General features: G+C 40.4%; 1 protein-coding gene across 8 annotated transcripts in view; it reads right to left on the bottom strand.

Moving 5' to 3' along the window:
- LOC135547353 (phospholipid-transporting ATPase IH-like) overlaps positions 1–13,967 on the bottom strand; it is a 72,156-nt gene extending 58,189 nt beyond the window's left edge. For all 8 annotated transcript variants that reach the window (XM_064976299.1, XM_064976300.1, XM_064976301.1 and 5 more), the window contains exon 1: positions 13,333–13,967. In XM_064976299.1, coding sequence (XP_064832371.1) covers positions 13,333–13,371 — 39 coding nt within the window. In that variant the 5' untranslated portion in view covers positions 13,372–13,967. The remainder of the gene's footprint in view (positions 1–13,332) is intronic.
- Between the last annotated feature and the right edge of the window lie 3,129 nt (positions 13,968–17,096).

Here is a 17,096-nt window from a genome sequence, read left to right as displayed (position 1 = left end):
AAGAGAGGGGGCTCATGAGTAGGTGTCAGTAAGAGCTGGGAGAGTTGACATTAACTAGTCATGGCTAAAAGTTTTGAGAATGACACAAATATTAATTTTCACAGAGTCTGCTGCCTCAGTTTGTATGATGGCAATTTGCATGTTCCAGAATATTATGAAGAGTGATCAGATGAATTGCAATTAATTGCCAAGTCCCTCTTTGCCATGCAAATTAAGTAAACCACAAAAAACATTTCCACTGCATTTCAGCGCTGCCACAAAAGGACCAGCTGACATCATGTCAGTGATTCTCTCGTTAACACAGGTGTGAGTGTTTACGAGGACAAGGCTGGAGATCACTCTGTCATGCTGATTGAGTTCGAATAACAGACTGGAAGCTTCAAAAGGAGGGTGGTGCTTGGAATCATTGTTCTTCCTCTGTCAACCATGGTTACCTGCAAGGAAACACGTGCCGTCATCATTGCTTTGCACAAAAAGGGCTTCACAGGCAAGGATATTGCTGCCAGTAAGATTGCACCTAAATCAACCATTTACCGGATCATCAAGAACTTCAAGGAGAGCGGTTCAATTGTTGTGAAGAAGGCTTCAGGGCACCCACAATAATCCAGCAAGCAAGAGGACCGTCTCTTAAATTTGATTCAGCTGCGGCATCGGGGCACCACCAGTACAGAGCTTGCTCAGGAATAGCAGCAGGCAGTTGTGAGTGCATCTGCACACACAGTGAGGTGAAGACTTTTGGAGGATGGCCTGGTGTCAAGAAGGGCAGCAAAGAAGCCACTTCTCTCCAGGAAAAACATCAGGGACAGACTGATATTCTGCAAAAGGTACAGGGATTGGACTACTGAGGACTGGGGTAAAATAATTTTCTCTGATGAATCCCCTTTCCGATTGTTTAGGACATCCGGAAAAAAGTAAGCGCCACCATCAGTCCTGTGCCATGCCAACAGTAAAGCACCCTAAGACCATTCATATGTGGGGTTGCTTCTCAGCCAAGGGAGTGGGCTCACTCACAATTTGCCTTACAACACAGCCATGAATAAAGAATGGTACCAACACATCCTCCGAGAGCAACTTCTCCCAACCATCCAGGAACAGTTTGGTGATGGAGCACCTTGACATAAGGCAAAAGTGATAACTAAGTGGCTCAGGGAACAAAACATCGATATTTTGGGTCCATGGCCAGGAAACTCTCCAGACCTTAATCCCATTGAGAACTTGTGGTCAATCCTTAAGAGGCGGGTGGACAAACAGAAACTCACAAATTCTGACAAACTCCAACCATTGATTATGCAAGAATGGGCTGCCATCAGTGTGGCCCAGAAGTTAATTGACAGCATGCCAGGGCGGATTGCAGAGGTCTTGAAAAAGAAGGGTCAACACTGCAAATATTGACTCTGCATCAACTTCATGTAATTGTCAATAAAAGCCTTTGGCACACACTGAAATGCTTGTAAATATACTTCCGTATTCCATAGTAACATCCGACAAAAATATCTATACACTGAAGCAGCAAACTTTGTGGAAATTAATATTTGTGTCATTCTCAAAACGTGTCCACAACTGTAGAGAGAGGGAGAAAGGCCAAGAAAGAGAGATGGAAAGAGGGAGAGAGAGGGATTGTCCAGACAGAGTGAATCCCAAATCCCTCCCTTCCCCTCGCCCCTCCATTTGCACGTTCACGCACACCTCTGCCATATGCACAATTGATACCCTTGCCACTCTGAAGTCCCCCTCTGCGTTTTGTCAGCAACACGTAGGGGCGAGGAGGGGTGATTGAGATTCACCGTCAACTGTCTTGGTTTGACCACCAGACAACAGAAAGACAAAGAAAACAGTTATGAGCTGAACATAACAGTATGCCAGTGGAAGTGACGACACTAGCAGGTGACTGCGGTGAGTGATTTTTAGGATTTCCCATTGTAGCCAATTCAGCTTCAGTAATTCCGTTACAGATTTTTTTGCTTACCAATTTTGTAATGGAATTCCAAGTTTTAATCACTTAATAATTCGTAAACAAAATTGACATCAGTAAAATAACTATAACTAATTGGTAGGTCTACCATTAATTGTTACTTCTATTAACTTGTATTGGCCTCCCTCATGAGGGAGAGATGTTAGAAAATATCTTACACATAAGTGGAGTTATGGTAACAGAATTATAAGGCACAATGCAATGTTTCATAAACTTACAGAAGGCATTTGCACTGGTGAAAGACAATGCTGCGAACATGAAGGCTGCTTGTCCTACCCTCACATCACACCCTTTGGCTGTGTTGCTCATGCATTGAAGCTGCTCCTCAAGGACATCATGGCACTGAAAACAGTGGATACGCTCTGCCCAGTAACACCCGTTGGAGTGGTGTTGTCATCATGTTTGACAGTCTCCTGGGAGGGGAAAGATTCTCTCCAAGAAATGGCCATATCAGTCTGCCGATATGGACAGCCCCATCAAGAGGATCCTCCTGGATGATATATTTTGGGAGAGTGGTAAGCAGCCTGAAACTCCTGAAACCTATAGCAGTAGCCATTGCAAGGATTGAGGGAGACAATGCCATCCTGTCTGATGTTCAGACTCTGCTTGCAGATGTAAGAGAAGAAATCTGTACTGCCCTACCCACTTCACTGTTGCTCCAAGCAGAGGAAACTGCAGTTCTGAAATACATCAAAGAGCATGAAGACTTCTGCCTGAAGCCCATACACGCCACAGCGTACATGTTGGACCCCAAGTATGAAAGCAAGAGCATCCTGTCTGGGTCAGAGATCAACAAGGCCTATGGTTTCATCACTCACTACCGTGTCTCGCCACCTTGGCCTGGATGAGGGCAAGGTTCTCGGCAGTCTGGAGAAGTACACATCCAAGCAAGGGCTTTGGGATGGAGATGCAATATGGCAGTGGGGCCAACATATCTCATCAGTCACCTGGTGGAAGGGACTTTGTGGATCTGAGTCGCTTTCCCCTGTTGCCTCCATCATCCTCCAAATCCCACCATCATCAGCCGCCTCAGACCACAACTGGTCCTTGTTTGGTCCACACACCAAAGCACGCAACAGGCTGACCAATGCCAGGGTTAAAAAATTGATGGCCATCCGGGCAAATTTGAGGCTTTTTGAGCCTGACAACAAGCCATCCTCAACAAGGTTGGAAAGTGACAGTGAAGATGAGGCCTCAGTCTGATGTTCAAGAGGTGGACATTGAGGAGGTCCAGAGAGAAGACATGGAAGCCTGAGAGGAAGACAACCAAAGCTTTAATTTATAGATTATCATTTTACAGATCTATGTTGAAAATGTTTTGGGGAGATGCGATAGATCATTGGGGATCATTCAATATTCCCTTTCTTTTGTTGTTCAGTGAAATCATCCCATGTGAAGAGTCAACTCATTTAATTAAAGTTCAATTCATAACTAAATTGTATTTTTTATTTCTATTGGAAGGATTTCATCCTTTGCAATGATGTCTACTTATGATAAGTTAAAAGGTTTATGTTCCCGTCTCCATATGATATAGTAAATATATCCAATGCAAAAAAACATCTACATTTAAAAATGGTATTAATATTAATTTGCATATATTTCCCAAATATTCCCGTTAATTCCCATATATTTCCACCTCTGAATATTCCCATATATTTCCACCTCTGAATATTCCCCAAAATGTGCAACCCTATTTCTGGTACCTTAAGACTTTTTCCTGGTAGATGTTTCCTAAGACCCCTTTTCCATCTGTTTATTCAGAATTCAAAACCTTTACTTATGCCTCATTTTTAAGATGGAAAATGGTTGAATAATGTATTTATGCTTTAATTTCCCAAAAATATAGACTCTTAGCTTTCATTTGACAGCCAATTTGATATGCTCCTATAAAAATCTCGTTGGTGCTCATGGGTCCTTTTACATGGAAATGCCCAAAACTACAGCGGCAGGGAGCCAAGCCGTTAAGAGCATTGGGCCAGTAACCGAAAGTGCACTGGTATCGAAACCCCGAGCCAACCTAGTGAAAAACATCTGATGATGCGGCCTTGAGCAAGGCACTTAACCCTAATTGCTCCTGTAAGTTGCTCTGGATAAGAGCATCTGCTACATGACAATAATGTAAAACATCAATAAGTTAACAAGACATAGTAAACAACTAGCCGTACAGTCTCGAGTTGACCTTTAAATCTTCTTAGGGCTGCAATCCCGTTCACGGGATTGATATGACAATAGCCAGTGAATGTCAAGAGTGCCAAATTCAAACAACAGAAATCTCATAATTAAAATTCCTCAAACATTCATGTATCTTATAGCATTTTAAAGGTAATGTTGTTGTTAATCCTACCAAAGTGTCCGATTTCAAATAGGATTTACAGCGAAAGGACCACAAACGATTATGTTAGGTCACCGCCAAGTCACAAAAAAATTCTGCCATTTTTCCAGGCAAAGAGAGGAGTCACAAAAAGCACAAATAGAGATAAAATTAATCACTAACCTTTGATGATCTTCATCAGATGACACTCATAGGACTTCATGTTACACAATACATATACAGTGCCTTACGAAAATATTTGGCCCCCTTGAACTTTGCGACCTTTTGCCACAAATCAAAAACTGAAAAATTGGGCGTGCAAAATTATTCAGCTCCTTTACTTTCAGTGCAGCAAACTCTCTCCAGAAGTTCAGTGAGGATCTCTGAATGATCCAATGTTGACCTAAATGACTAATGATGATAAATACAATCCACCTGTGTGTAATCAAGTCTCCGTATAAATGCCGGATTTGGATACAAAAAGATTTCCCAAGCTTTAAACATCCCAAGGAGCACTGTGCAAGCAATAATATTGAAATGGAAGGAGTATCAGACCACTGCAAATCTACCAAGACTTGGCCGTCCCTCTAAACTTTCAGCTCATACAAGGAGAAGACTGATCAGAGATGCAGCCAAGAGGCCCATGATCACTCTGGATGAACTGCAGAGATCTACAGCTGAGGTGGGAGACTCTGTCCATAGGACAACAATCAGTCGTATATTAAACAAATCTGGCCCTTATGGAAGAGTGGCAAGAAGAAAGCCATTTCTTAAAGATATCCATAAAAAGTGTTGTTTAAAGTTTGCCACAAGCCACCTGGGAGACACACCAAACATGTGGAAGAAGGTGCTCTGGTCAGATGAAACCAAAATTGAACTTTTTGGTGGCAGCATCATGGTTTGGGCCTGCTTTTCTTCAGCAGGGACAGGGAAGATGGTTAAAATTGATGGGAAGATGGATGGAGCCAAATACAGGACCATTCTGGAAGAAAACCTGATGGAGTCTGCAAAAGACCTGAGACTGGGACGGAGATTTGTCTTCCAACAAGACAATGATCCAAAACATAAAGCAAAATCTACAATGGAATGGTTCAAAAATAAACATATCCAGGTGTTAGAATGGCCAAGTCAAAGTCCAGACCTGAATCCAATCGAGAATCTGTGGAAAGAAATGAAAACTGCTGTTCACAAATGCTCTCCATCCAACCTCACAGAGCTCAAGCTGTTTTGCAAGGAGGAATGGGAAAAAATGTCAGTCTCTCGATGTGCAAAACTGATAGAGACATACCCCAAGCGACTTACAGCTGTAATCGCAGCAAAAGGTGGCGCTACAAAGTATTAACTTAAGGGGGCTGAATAATTTTGCACGCCCAATTTTTCAGTTTTTGATTTGTTAAAAAAAGTTTGAAATATCCAATAAATGTCGTTCCACTTCATGATTGTGTCCCACTTGTTGTTGATTCTTCACAAAAAAATACAGTTTTATATCTTTTTGTTTGAAGCCTGAAATGTGGCAAAAGGTCGCAAAGTTCAAGGGGGCCGAATACAGTGCCTTGCGAAAGTATGTTTTGTTCGATAACGTGCATATTTATATAAAACAATCTCAGTATACATTGGCGCATTATGTTCACTAGTTCCAAAAATATAGCTTTCAGTACAGCTTTCAGACAACAAAGCAGCCAAAAAGATATCTGCCATTTTGGGTAGTCAACATTAGTCATAAATAGCATTATAAATATTCATTATAGATCTTCATCAGAATGCACTCCCAGGAATCCCAGTTCCACATTAAATGTTTGATTTAGTTTGCTACTTTTGTTAGCACGTTTGGTAAACAAATCCATAGTCATGAAGCGCATTCCCTATTTGCAGACGAAATGTCAAAAAGTTCCGTTACTGTCCGTAGAAACATGTCAAACGATGTATGGAATCTATCTTTAGGATGTTTTTTATATATTTTATTTTTGCATTTTCCAATTAAGAACATTCAAAACAAAAGTGAAAAGATATTAGACAACGATAGGACAAAGTGACAGTAACAGACGAACGTAACAAAAATAAATTATAATTATAATTATATAAACAAACATACAATAATAAAAATAATAAAAAAATAACACTTTAGGATGTTTTTAACATAAAACTTCAATAATATTCCACCCGGAGAATTCGTTTGTCTTCAGAAAAGCAAAGGAACGGGAGATACCTCATGTGAAATGCGCGTGACCAGCGCATGACTGCTGGCAGACCTCTGACTCATTCCTCTCTCATTCCGTCCTACTTCACAGTAGAATCTTCAAAGAAGTTTCTAAAGATGATTGACAGCTAGTGGAAGCCTTAGGAAGTGCAACATAACCAATATCCCACTGTGTATTCAATAGGTGCTGGGTAGAAAATCGACCAACCTCAGATTTCCCACTTCCTGTTTGGATTTCTTCTCAGGTTTTTGCCTGCCATATGAGTTCTGTATACTCACAGACATCATTCAAACAGTTTTAGAAACTTCAGAGTGTTTTCTATCCAATATGAATAATAATATGCATATATTAGCAACTGAGACTGAGGAGCAGGCAGTTTACTCTGGGCACCTTTCATCCAAGCTACTCAATACTGCCCCTGCAGCCATAAGAAGTTATTAACACCTGCCTAGAGTGTATACCTGTAGCCTAGGAGAACAAGCTAAGAGAAGAATTGATGGATGGATGACCACTTCATGTTGCCATGGTGATATAAAACTGAAGAGAGGGAGAGGGGGCAGGGTGAGGGATGAAGTGAGGGATGAGAGGTGAGCTCTGTGACCTCCTCTCACTAGTGAATCTGATTTCCCCTGACATCACACCCAGCAGGGCATCAGTCAAGCTGCCGTCCACACACACACTCTACAAAACAAAGATAGACACCCAGTGTAGGCAGGTTTTAATGGAGGTTGAACTGTATGTTCAGAGAGCCTGAGAGCGAGGTCAGCCTCCTATCACTGTTCCCTTCTCTCATTAGGACCATATCTAGTAGAGGTCGATCGATTATGATTTTTCAACGCCGACACAGATTATTGGAGGACCAAAAAAGCCGATGACGATTAATCAGACGATTTTTATTTATTTATATGTAATAATGACAATTACAACAATAATGAATGAACACTTATTTTAACTTAATATAATACATCAATAAAAATCCATTTAGCCTCAAATAAATAATGAAACATGTTCAACATGGTTTAAATAATGCAAAAACAAAGTGTTGGAAAATAAAGTAAAAGTGCAATATGTGCCATGTAAAAAAGCTAACGTTTGAGTTCCTTGCTCAGAACATGAGAACATATGAAAGTTGGTGGTTCCTTTTAACATGAGACTTCAATATTCCAAGGTAAGAGGTTTTAGGTTGTAGTTAATATAGTATTTATAGGACTATTTCTCTCTATACCATTTGTATTTCATATACCTTTGACTATTGGATGTTCTTATAGGCACTTTAGTATTGCCAATGTAACAGTATAGCTTCCGTCCCTCTCCTCGCCCCTACCTGGGCACGAACCAGGAACACATCGACAACAGCCACACTCGAAGCAGCGTTACCAATCGCTCCACAAAAGCCGCGGCCCTTGCAGAGCAAGGGGAATAACTACTCCAAGTCTCAGAGCGAGTGACGTTTGAAACACTATTAGCGCGCACCCCGCTAACTAGCTAGCCATTTCACATTGGTTACACCAGCCATTAGGCTGATAGGCTTGAGGTCAAAAACAGTGCTGTGCTTGCGAAGAGCTGCTGGCAAAACGCACTAAAGTGCTGTTTGAATGAATGCTTACGAGCCTGCTGCTGCCTACCATCGCTCAGTCAGACTGCTCAATCAAATCATATACTTAATTATAACATAACACACAGAAATACGAGCCTTAGGTCATTAATATGGTCAAATACGGAAACTATCATTTCGAAAACAAAACATTTTTTTCTTTCAGTGAAATACGGAACCGTTCCATATTTTATCTAACGGGTGGCATCCCTAAGTCTAAATATTGCTCTTAAATTGCACAATCTTCAATGTTATGTCATAATTATGTCAAATTCTGGCAAATTAGTTCGCAATGAGCCAGGCTGCCCAAACTGTTGCATATACACTGACTCGGAGTGCAATGACCGCAAGAGAAGTGACACAATTTCACCTGGTCAATATTGCCTGCTAACCTGGATTTATTTTTAGCTAAATATGTAGGTTTATAAATATATACTTCTGTGTATTGATTTTAAAAAGGCATTGGTGTTAATGGTTAGGTACAGTCATCCAACGATTGTGCTTTTTTCAGAAATGCGCTTTTGTTAAATCATCCCCCAGCGTTGCATTGATTATATGCAATGCAGGACACGCTAGATAAACTAGTAATATCATCAAGCATGTGTAGTTATAACTAGTGATTATGATTGATTGATTGTTTTTCATAAGATAAGTTTAATGCTAGCTAGCAACTTAGCTTGGCTTCTACTGCATTCGCGTAACAGGCAGGCTCCTCGTGGAGTGCAATGTAATCAGGCGGTTAGTGCGTTAGACTAGTTAACTGTAAGGTTCCTAGGCCGTCATTGAAAATAAGAATGTGTTCTTAAATATATATATACAGTGGGGCAAAAAAGTATTTAGTCAGCCACCAATTGTGCAAGTTCTCCCACTTAAAAAGATGAGAGAGGCCTGTAATGTTCATCATAGGTACACTTCAACTATGACAGACAAAATGAGAAAAAAAAAATCCAGAAAATCACATTGTAGGATTTTAAATGAATTTATTTGCAAATTATGGTGGAAAATAAGTATTTGGTCACCTACAAACAAGCAAGATTTCTGGCTCTCACAGACCTGTAACTTCTTCTTTAAGATGCTCGCGAATGGGTTTTTGAATACTGACAAGTAGCAGTTGGGATACAACTGCGTTTTATTTCTTGGTGACCAACTTTTGATTTATTTTCTCAAGAGAGAAACTCATAGGGGGCGAGGGGGTTACAGGTACAAAAACAATCAAAGAAATGTATACAAAGATAATCCATTACAGCCCCCCTCCTTAGACCACAGCCACCCACCCACATGCTACCTCTCCACCCAGAAACCATGTTTCCCACCTGCCTAGGGGGGGGCACACCTCCCACCCCTTCCAATCCCACCCAGCAACCAAGGTTTCTTATCAACCCCCAATCCGCCCCCGTGCTCCCCCACAACGACCAGAGTGGGAGAAAAAAGATACTCTTGGAGCAAAAATAATAATTTTTAAAAAGTGGAAAAATGTGTTTTATTTCAATTGAGCCAATCACACTCACTCAAGTATCTGACATAGGCTTTGGAAAAGCACCCGTGAACAGGCTGCCAGTGCCGCTGGTAAGCTTTCTTGACTTGGACATTCATTTTTGCCAAAACATGGCTAACCTAAACAGCTGCTCATAGTGAAAATTACCTTTCTAGCTAATGTTAGAGTTTTCACTTCCTCTTCCAAAATAGTAAAAAACTATCAACCAAATCTATTCATTTTAAAATGATGATTACTTCTACTTGCCATTATCATTCACCTAATGATAACACAAGACAAGCAAAAAATATTTTTGCTAAAGTAAGATGGGGTTTGCTGTGTCACCGGTTTTCCTGGGAGGGGGTCCCTGGACAATAAAAGGTTGCAGAACCCTGTTGTACCAAACCCTCCAGTAAATTGTGACGAACTCACAAAACTCAGTTTTGGACAAAACACTTTGTAGTCAATTTTGAAACTAAAATGTTTGTTTCTGACTCATATTGATGCCTCATAGGCCATTTAAAAGCAGAGCAGTTGGCCTTTAATCATGCTCACTCTTTTAGTTGGTCTCTTTGGTAACTGTCAGTAATAAGACATTATAAATGTTTTTACCCTCTTTTTCCATGTCAAAATTGTGCATGTGTGTGTGTGTATGTGAAGGAGAGCAAGAGAGAGATAAAGATTACCAGAAACCAATGGATTCTCCAATTACCTTGAATGAACTACAGGACAAAATAAAAACCCTCCAACCCAAAAAGGACTGTTGTGTTGATGGTATCCTCAATGAAATGATCAAATATACAGACAACAAATTACAATTGGCTATTCTAAAAAAAACTAACATCATCCTTAGCTCTGGCATCTTCCCCAATATTTGGAACCAAGGACTGATCACCCCAAACCACAAAAGTTGAGACAAATTTGACCCCAATAACTACCGTGGGATATGCGTCAACAACAACCTTGGGAAAATCCTCTGCATTACCATTAACAGCAGACTTGTACATTTTATCAGTGAAAACAATGTACTGAGCAAATGTCAAATTGGCTTTTCACCCAATTATCGTACGACAGACCACGTATTCACCCTGCACACCCTAATTGACCAACAAACAAACCAAACCAAAACAAAGGCAAAGTCTTCTCATGCTTTGTTGATTTCAAAAAAGCTTCGACTCAATTTGGCATGAGGGTCTGCTATACAAATTGATGGAAAATGGTGTTGAGGAAAAAACATACGACATTATAAAATCCATGTACACAAACACCAAGTGTGTGGTTAAAATTTGCAAAAAAAACATGTCTTCCCACAGGGCCATATGTCTTCAACATATATATATCACCGAATTGGTGAGGGCACTAGAACAGTCTGCAGCACCCGGCCTCACCCGACTAGAATCTGAAGTCGAATGTCTACTGATGATCTGGTGCTTCTGTCACCAACCAAGGAGGGCCTACAGCAGCACCTAGATCTTCTGCAAAGATTCTCAGACCTGGACCTTCTATGCCATCAAAAGGAACATAACATTTGAAGTACCCATTAGGATCTGGCAAAAAAATATTGAATCAGTTCTAGAACCTACTGCCCTTTGTGGTTGTGATTGAGACAAATTGAGACTGCATGCAGAATTCCGCAAAAAATATCCTCTATGTATGACGCAAAACACCAAATAATGCACGCAGAGCAGAATTAGGCCTATACCCGCTAATTATCAAAATCCAGAAAAGATCTGTTAAATTCTACAAGCACCTAAAAAAGGAAACGATTCCCAAACCTTACATAAAAAAAATCAATCACCTACAGAGAGATGAACCTGGAGAAGAGTCCCCTAAGCAAGCTGGTCCTGGGGCTCTGTTCACAAACACAAACAGACCCCACAGAGCCCCAGGACAGCAACACAATTAGACCCAACCAAATCATGAGAAAACAAAAAGAGAATTACTTCACACATTGGAAAGAATAATTTTGTTTTTAAAAACAGAGTAAACTAGAATGCTATTTGGCACTAAACAGAGTACACAGCGGCAGAAATACCTGACCACTGTGACTGACCCAAACTTACTCACAGTTTGACCCAAAAACACTCACAAACTTTTACAGATGCACAATCAAGAGCATCCTGTCGGGCTGTGTCACCGCCTGGTACGGCAATTGCTGCGCCCATAACCATAAGGCTCTCCAGAGGGTAGTGAGGTCTGCACAATGCATCACCGGGGGCAAACTACCCCCAGGACACCTACACCACCCGATGTCACAGGAAGGCCAAAAAGATCATAGAGGACAACAACCACCCGAGCCACTGCCTGTTCACCCCGCTATCATCCAGAAGGCGAGGTCAGTACAGGTGCATGAAAGCGGGGACCGAGAGACTGAAAAACAGCTTCTATCTCAAGGCCATCACACCATCACACATCACTAACATTGAGTGGCTGCTGCCAACATACTGACTCAACACTAGCCACTTTAATAATGGAAAAATTGATGTAATAAATGTATCACTAACCACTTTAAACAATGCCACTTTATATAATGTTTGCATACCCTACATTACTCATCTCATATGTATATTCTGTACTCTATACCATCTACTGCATCTTGCCTATGCCGTTCAGCCATCACTCATTCATATATTTTTATGTATATATTCTTATTCATTCCTTTACACTTGTGTGTATAAGGTACTTGATGTGAAATTGTTAGGCTCGATTACTTGTTAGATATTACTGCATGGTTGGAACTAGAGGAACAAGCATTTCGCGACACTCGCATTAACATCTGCTTACCATGTGTATGTGACAAATAAAATTGGATTTGATTTGACTTAAGGAAAGCTTTGACTACTGTCTGTACAGTCTCAGTGAGCATAGCCTTGCTATTGACAAAGGCCGACATAGGCAGACCTGGCTCTCAAGAACAAAACGAGGTGGAAACTGAGCTGCACTTCCTAACATCCTGCCAATTGTATGACCATATTGGAGACACATATTTCCCTCAGATCCACAAAGAATTCTAAAACAATCCTGATTTTGATCAACTCATATCTATTGGGTGAAATACCGAAGTGTGCAATCACAGTAGCAGGATTTGTGACCTGTTGCCACAAGAAAAGGGCAACCAGTGAACAAACACCATTGTAAATACAACCCATATTTATTTTCCCTTTTGTACTTTAACCATGTGCTCATCATTACAACACTGTGTATATCTACATAATATGACATTTGTAATGTCTTTAGTCTGTTGGAACTTCTGTGAGTAATGTTTACTGTTAATTTTGAAAGTTTATTTCACTTTTGTATATTATTTAATTTCTGTTGGCAATGTTAACATATGTTCCCATGCCAATAAAGCCTCTTGAACTGATAAATTACTTGAAGGGTTTCTTTCTTGCCCTGCACCAACACACCTTGTTTAAATAAAGAGCAAGTTGATTAGACAATTATATCAGGTGTGTTGTTTCTGGCCTCTGGGAAAGAAAACGACCAGGCAGGTTGATCTCAATTCCTCACACTCTTCCAATACATCTGGACCTTTCTGGCACTTCCGAAATTCAGCTCGAAAACAAAGTACCGAAGCCTGGCGGGAGTCCATTTCCACTGCCGTTTAGCTGTGACAAACCTTTGATCACATGTTTTCCGGCCTAAACAACCCACGTCTGTGTTTCAAAAAGTGAACAATGCTGTGATGTTAGTTAATATGTGACGAATATGTAACAGAATGTTAGCTGAAGATGTTACTAGAATACAATGTAACATTGCGGCGTTGATCGATCCTCTACTTACGTATCTGCTGATGAGATTCCGTAGCACGTTAAAATCCATTATTTTGACAGCTCTCGGTTTGCAATTATTTACTGTCCACTTTCCAATCTCCTTGGATCTTTACCGACGCTACCCAATGTTCATCTCTATCCACGCATCCATCGCCCACGAGCGCTCTGTCTCTCCATCTATATGAGCGCGAGAAAGCAGCGGTCTTTCAGTTGGCTGTTTTGATTTTCATGTAATTTTGGACAGCCATGCAACGGAGTAATGTGATGCAGCTATTCTTGCTGATTATGCTGCGTTCACGCGTTAGTCGGAACTGGGAAACTCTGACATTTGACTTGCAACCTGGTTAAACGTGCACATGTAGAAATACAACCAGTTAACAAGTTCCGACTAGCACATGAACGCGGCAATCGTTTTCGGGAATGTCCCTTTTTTCACATCGAATAAAAGTTTCCTAAACTGATCATTGAAAATGCTTGAAGAGCTTATTTTCACTGGTTCCCCTTTGTGTTTTTTCTTCTTCTTTTCCTTCTATAAATCTCTTTTCATATGTCTTTCCCTCCAGTCCCGCTCTCTTTTTGCTCTGTTATGGTGCACACACGAATAGCTGTTTGCCTCCATACGTCAGAATGCTGCGCCTGCGTAGTACAATGTCTTTCACCACATGCTGATTTCAATGAAAATGAATCTGTGTGCGACATAACGGTTTATTCGAGAGAGGAAGAGGCAATTTACTCCGCCCAAAATGTGTTCGCGTGAGATAAGACCTTTTTTTTGTATGGAGGTCTATCGTGTCGAATTATGTGAGGCTTATGTGATCGAAATAGAAGTTTCGTAATGTTTAGGTTGTTACAAAAAAGTGGATGCACGTGGCATTATGCAGTGGTGTCGTTAGGTCTGGGCTTCCGGGGCATTAGCCCCAGGTGTTTTTGATCCAGCCCCATACCTTTTGATGGTCAACATTTATTTTATAGATTTTTTTTAAACTATATTTCAGTCTGATGAGTTTCCATAACCACACATCACTTGCGCTATGCAAGAATTTAAACAATGCAGTATGCTGCGCTAGGCAATAGCAGTCACTGCAAGAAGCACCTAGAGTGATGTATGTGCCTGCTGTGATTGGTCGAGATTTTACAACTCAGTGGACCACTCAAGTCCCATGACCCTTCGACCCCTTACAGTACTTTTGTTTGTCAATGGGCATGTTCAAGTGTATCACTTTGTTTGGTCACCCACAGCCTTCCAACTTGTGTTGCATTATGTGAATACAATTATTTGACAAGTGCATAGATGTTGACTGCATGAACTTAACAAAAATCATGTGATTTGTTTCACCTTTATTTAACTAGGCAAGTCAGTTAAGAATACATTTGTATTTACAATGACCACCCTCCTCTAACACGGATGATGTTGGACCAATTGTGCGCCTCCCTATGAGACTCCCGATCACAGTTTTGATACAGCCCAGGATTGAACCAGGGTCTGTATTGACACCTCTAACACTGATGTGGTGCCTTAGACTGCTGCGCCACTTGGGATGCCCCTACTGGCTTTGGGCTAATCCCTGAATGTTTTCAAATCCTAGTAACGCCCCTGGCATTCTGGCAACTTTAGGAAAAAACAACCTATACCCATTTCAGAAGATGTGGTATATTACCTGTAAAAAATACAAGGCAATGTTTATAATGACCCATTTCAAACAGCAATGTTGATATGACCCCTTTCAAACAGCAATGTTGATATGACCCCTTTCAAACATCAATGTTGATATGACCCCCTTTCAAACAGCAATGTTGATATGACCCCTTTCAAACAGCATTGTTTATAATGACCCCTTTCAAACAGCAATGTTTATATGACCCCTTTCAAACAGCAATGTTTATAATGACCCCTTTCCAACAGCAATGTTTATATGACCCCCTTTCAAACAGCAATGTTGATATGACCCCTTTCAAACAGCAATGTTTATAATGACCCCTTTCAAACATCAATGTTGATATGACCCCCTTTCAAACAGCAATGTTGATATGACCCCTTTTAAACAGCAATGTTTATAATGACCCCTTTCAAACAGCAATGTTTATATGACCCCTTTCAAACAGCAATGTTGATATGACCCCTTTCAAACAGCAATGTTTATAATGACCCCTTTCCAACAGCAATGTTTATATGACCCCTTTCCAACAGCAATGTTTATATGACCCCTTTCAAACAGCAATGTTTATATGACCCCTTTCAAACAGCAATGTTGATATGACCCCTTTCAAACAGCAATGTTGATATGACCCCCTTTCAAACAGCAATGTTTATATGACCCCCTTTCAAACAGCAATGTTTATATGACCCCTTTCAAACAGCAATGTTGATATGAACCCTTTCAAACAGCAATGTTGATATGACCTCTTTCAAACAGCAATGTTTATATGACCCCTTTCAAACAGCAATGTTTATATGACCCCTTTCAAATAGCAATGTTGATATGACCCCTTTCAAACAGCAATGTTGATATGACCCCCTTTCAAACAGCAATGTTTATATGACCCCTTTCAAACAGCAATGTTGATATGACCCCTTTCAAACAGCAATGTTTATATGACCCCTTTCAAACAGCAATGTTGATATGACCCCTTTCAAACAGCAATGTTTATAATGACCCCTTTCCAACAGCAATGTTTATATGACCCCTTTCAAACAGCAATGTTTATAATGACCCCTTTCCAACAGCAATGTTTATATGACCCCTTTCAAACAGCAATGTTTATATGACCCCTTTCAAACAGCAATGTTTATATGACCCCTTTCAAATAGCAATGTTTATATGACCCCTTTCAAACAGCAATGTTGATATGACCCCTTTCAAACAGCAATGTTTATAATGACCCCTTTCCAACAGCAATGTTTATATGACCCCTTTCAAACAGCAATGTTTATAATGACCCCTTTCCAACAGCAATGTTTATATGACCCCTTTCAAACAGCAATGTTTATATGACCCCTTTCAAACAGCAATGTTTATATGACCCCTTTCCAACAGCAATGTTTATATGACCCCTTTCAAACAGCAATGTTTATAATGACCCCTTTCCAACAGCAATGTTTATATGACCCCTTTCAAACAGCAATGTTTATATGACCTCTTTCAAACAGCAATGTTTATATGACCCCTTTCAAACAGCAATGTTTATATGACCCCTTTCAAATAGCAATGTTGATATGACCCCTTTCAAACAGCAATGTTTATATGACCCCTTTCAAACAGCAATGTTGATATGACCCCTTTCAAACAGCAATGTTGATATGACCCCCTTTCAAACAGCAATGTTTATATGACCCCCTTTCAAACAGCAATGTTTATATGACCCCTTTCAAACAGCAATGTTGATATGACCCCCTTTCAAACAGCAATGTTTATAATGACCCCTTTCAAACAGCAATGTTTATATGACCCCTTTCAAATAGCAATGTTGATATGACCCCTTTCAAACAGCAATGTTTATATGACCCCTTTCAAACAGCAATGTTGATATGACCCCTTTCAAACAGCAATGTTGATATGACCCCCTTTCAAACAGCAATGTTTATATGACCCCCTTTCAAACAGCAATGTTTATATGACCCCTTTCAAACAGCAATGTTGATATGACCCCTTTCAAACAGCCCCCTATTTACCGCTTTCTTGCAAGTTTACCCCTTTCATATATACAGCATAGAGAGTTAGCATGGCTTCTCAGAGTCAAGGATGAATAGGATTATATATCTGGTGTTTGACTGGC

Source organism: Oncorhynchus masou, chromosome 10, assembly GCF_036934945.1.
Source record: "Oncorhynchus masou masou isolate Uvic2021 chromosome 10, UVic_Omas_1.1, whole genome shotgun sequence".
In the NCBI taxonomy this organism is placed as follows: Eukaryota; Metazoa; Chordata; class Actinopteri; order Salmoniformes; family Salmonidae; genus Oncorhynchus; species Oncorhynchus masou.
Note: the sequence above shows the minus strand (reverse complement) of the source record. Positions and strands in the feature narration are given on the sequence as shown.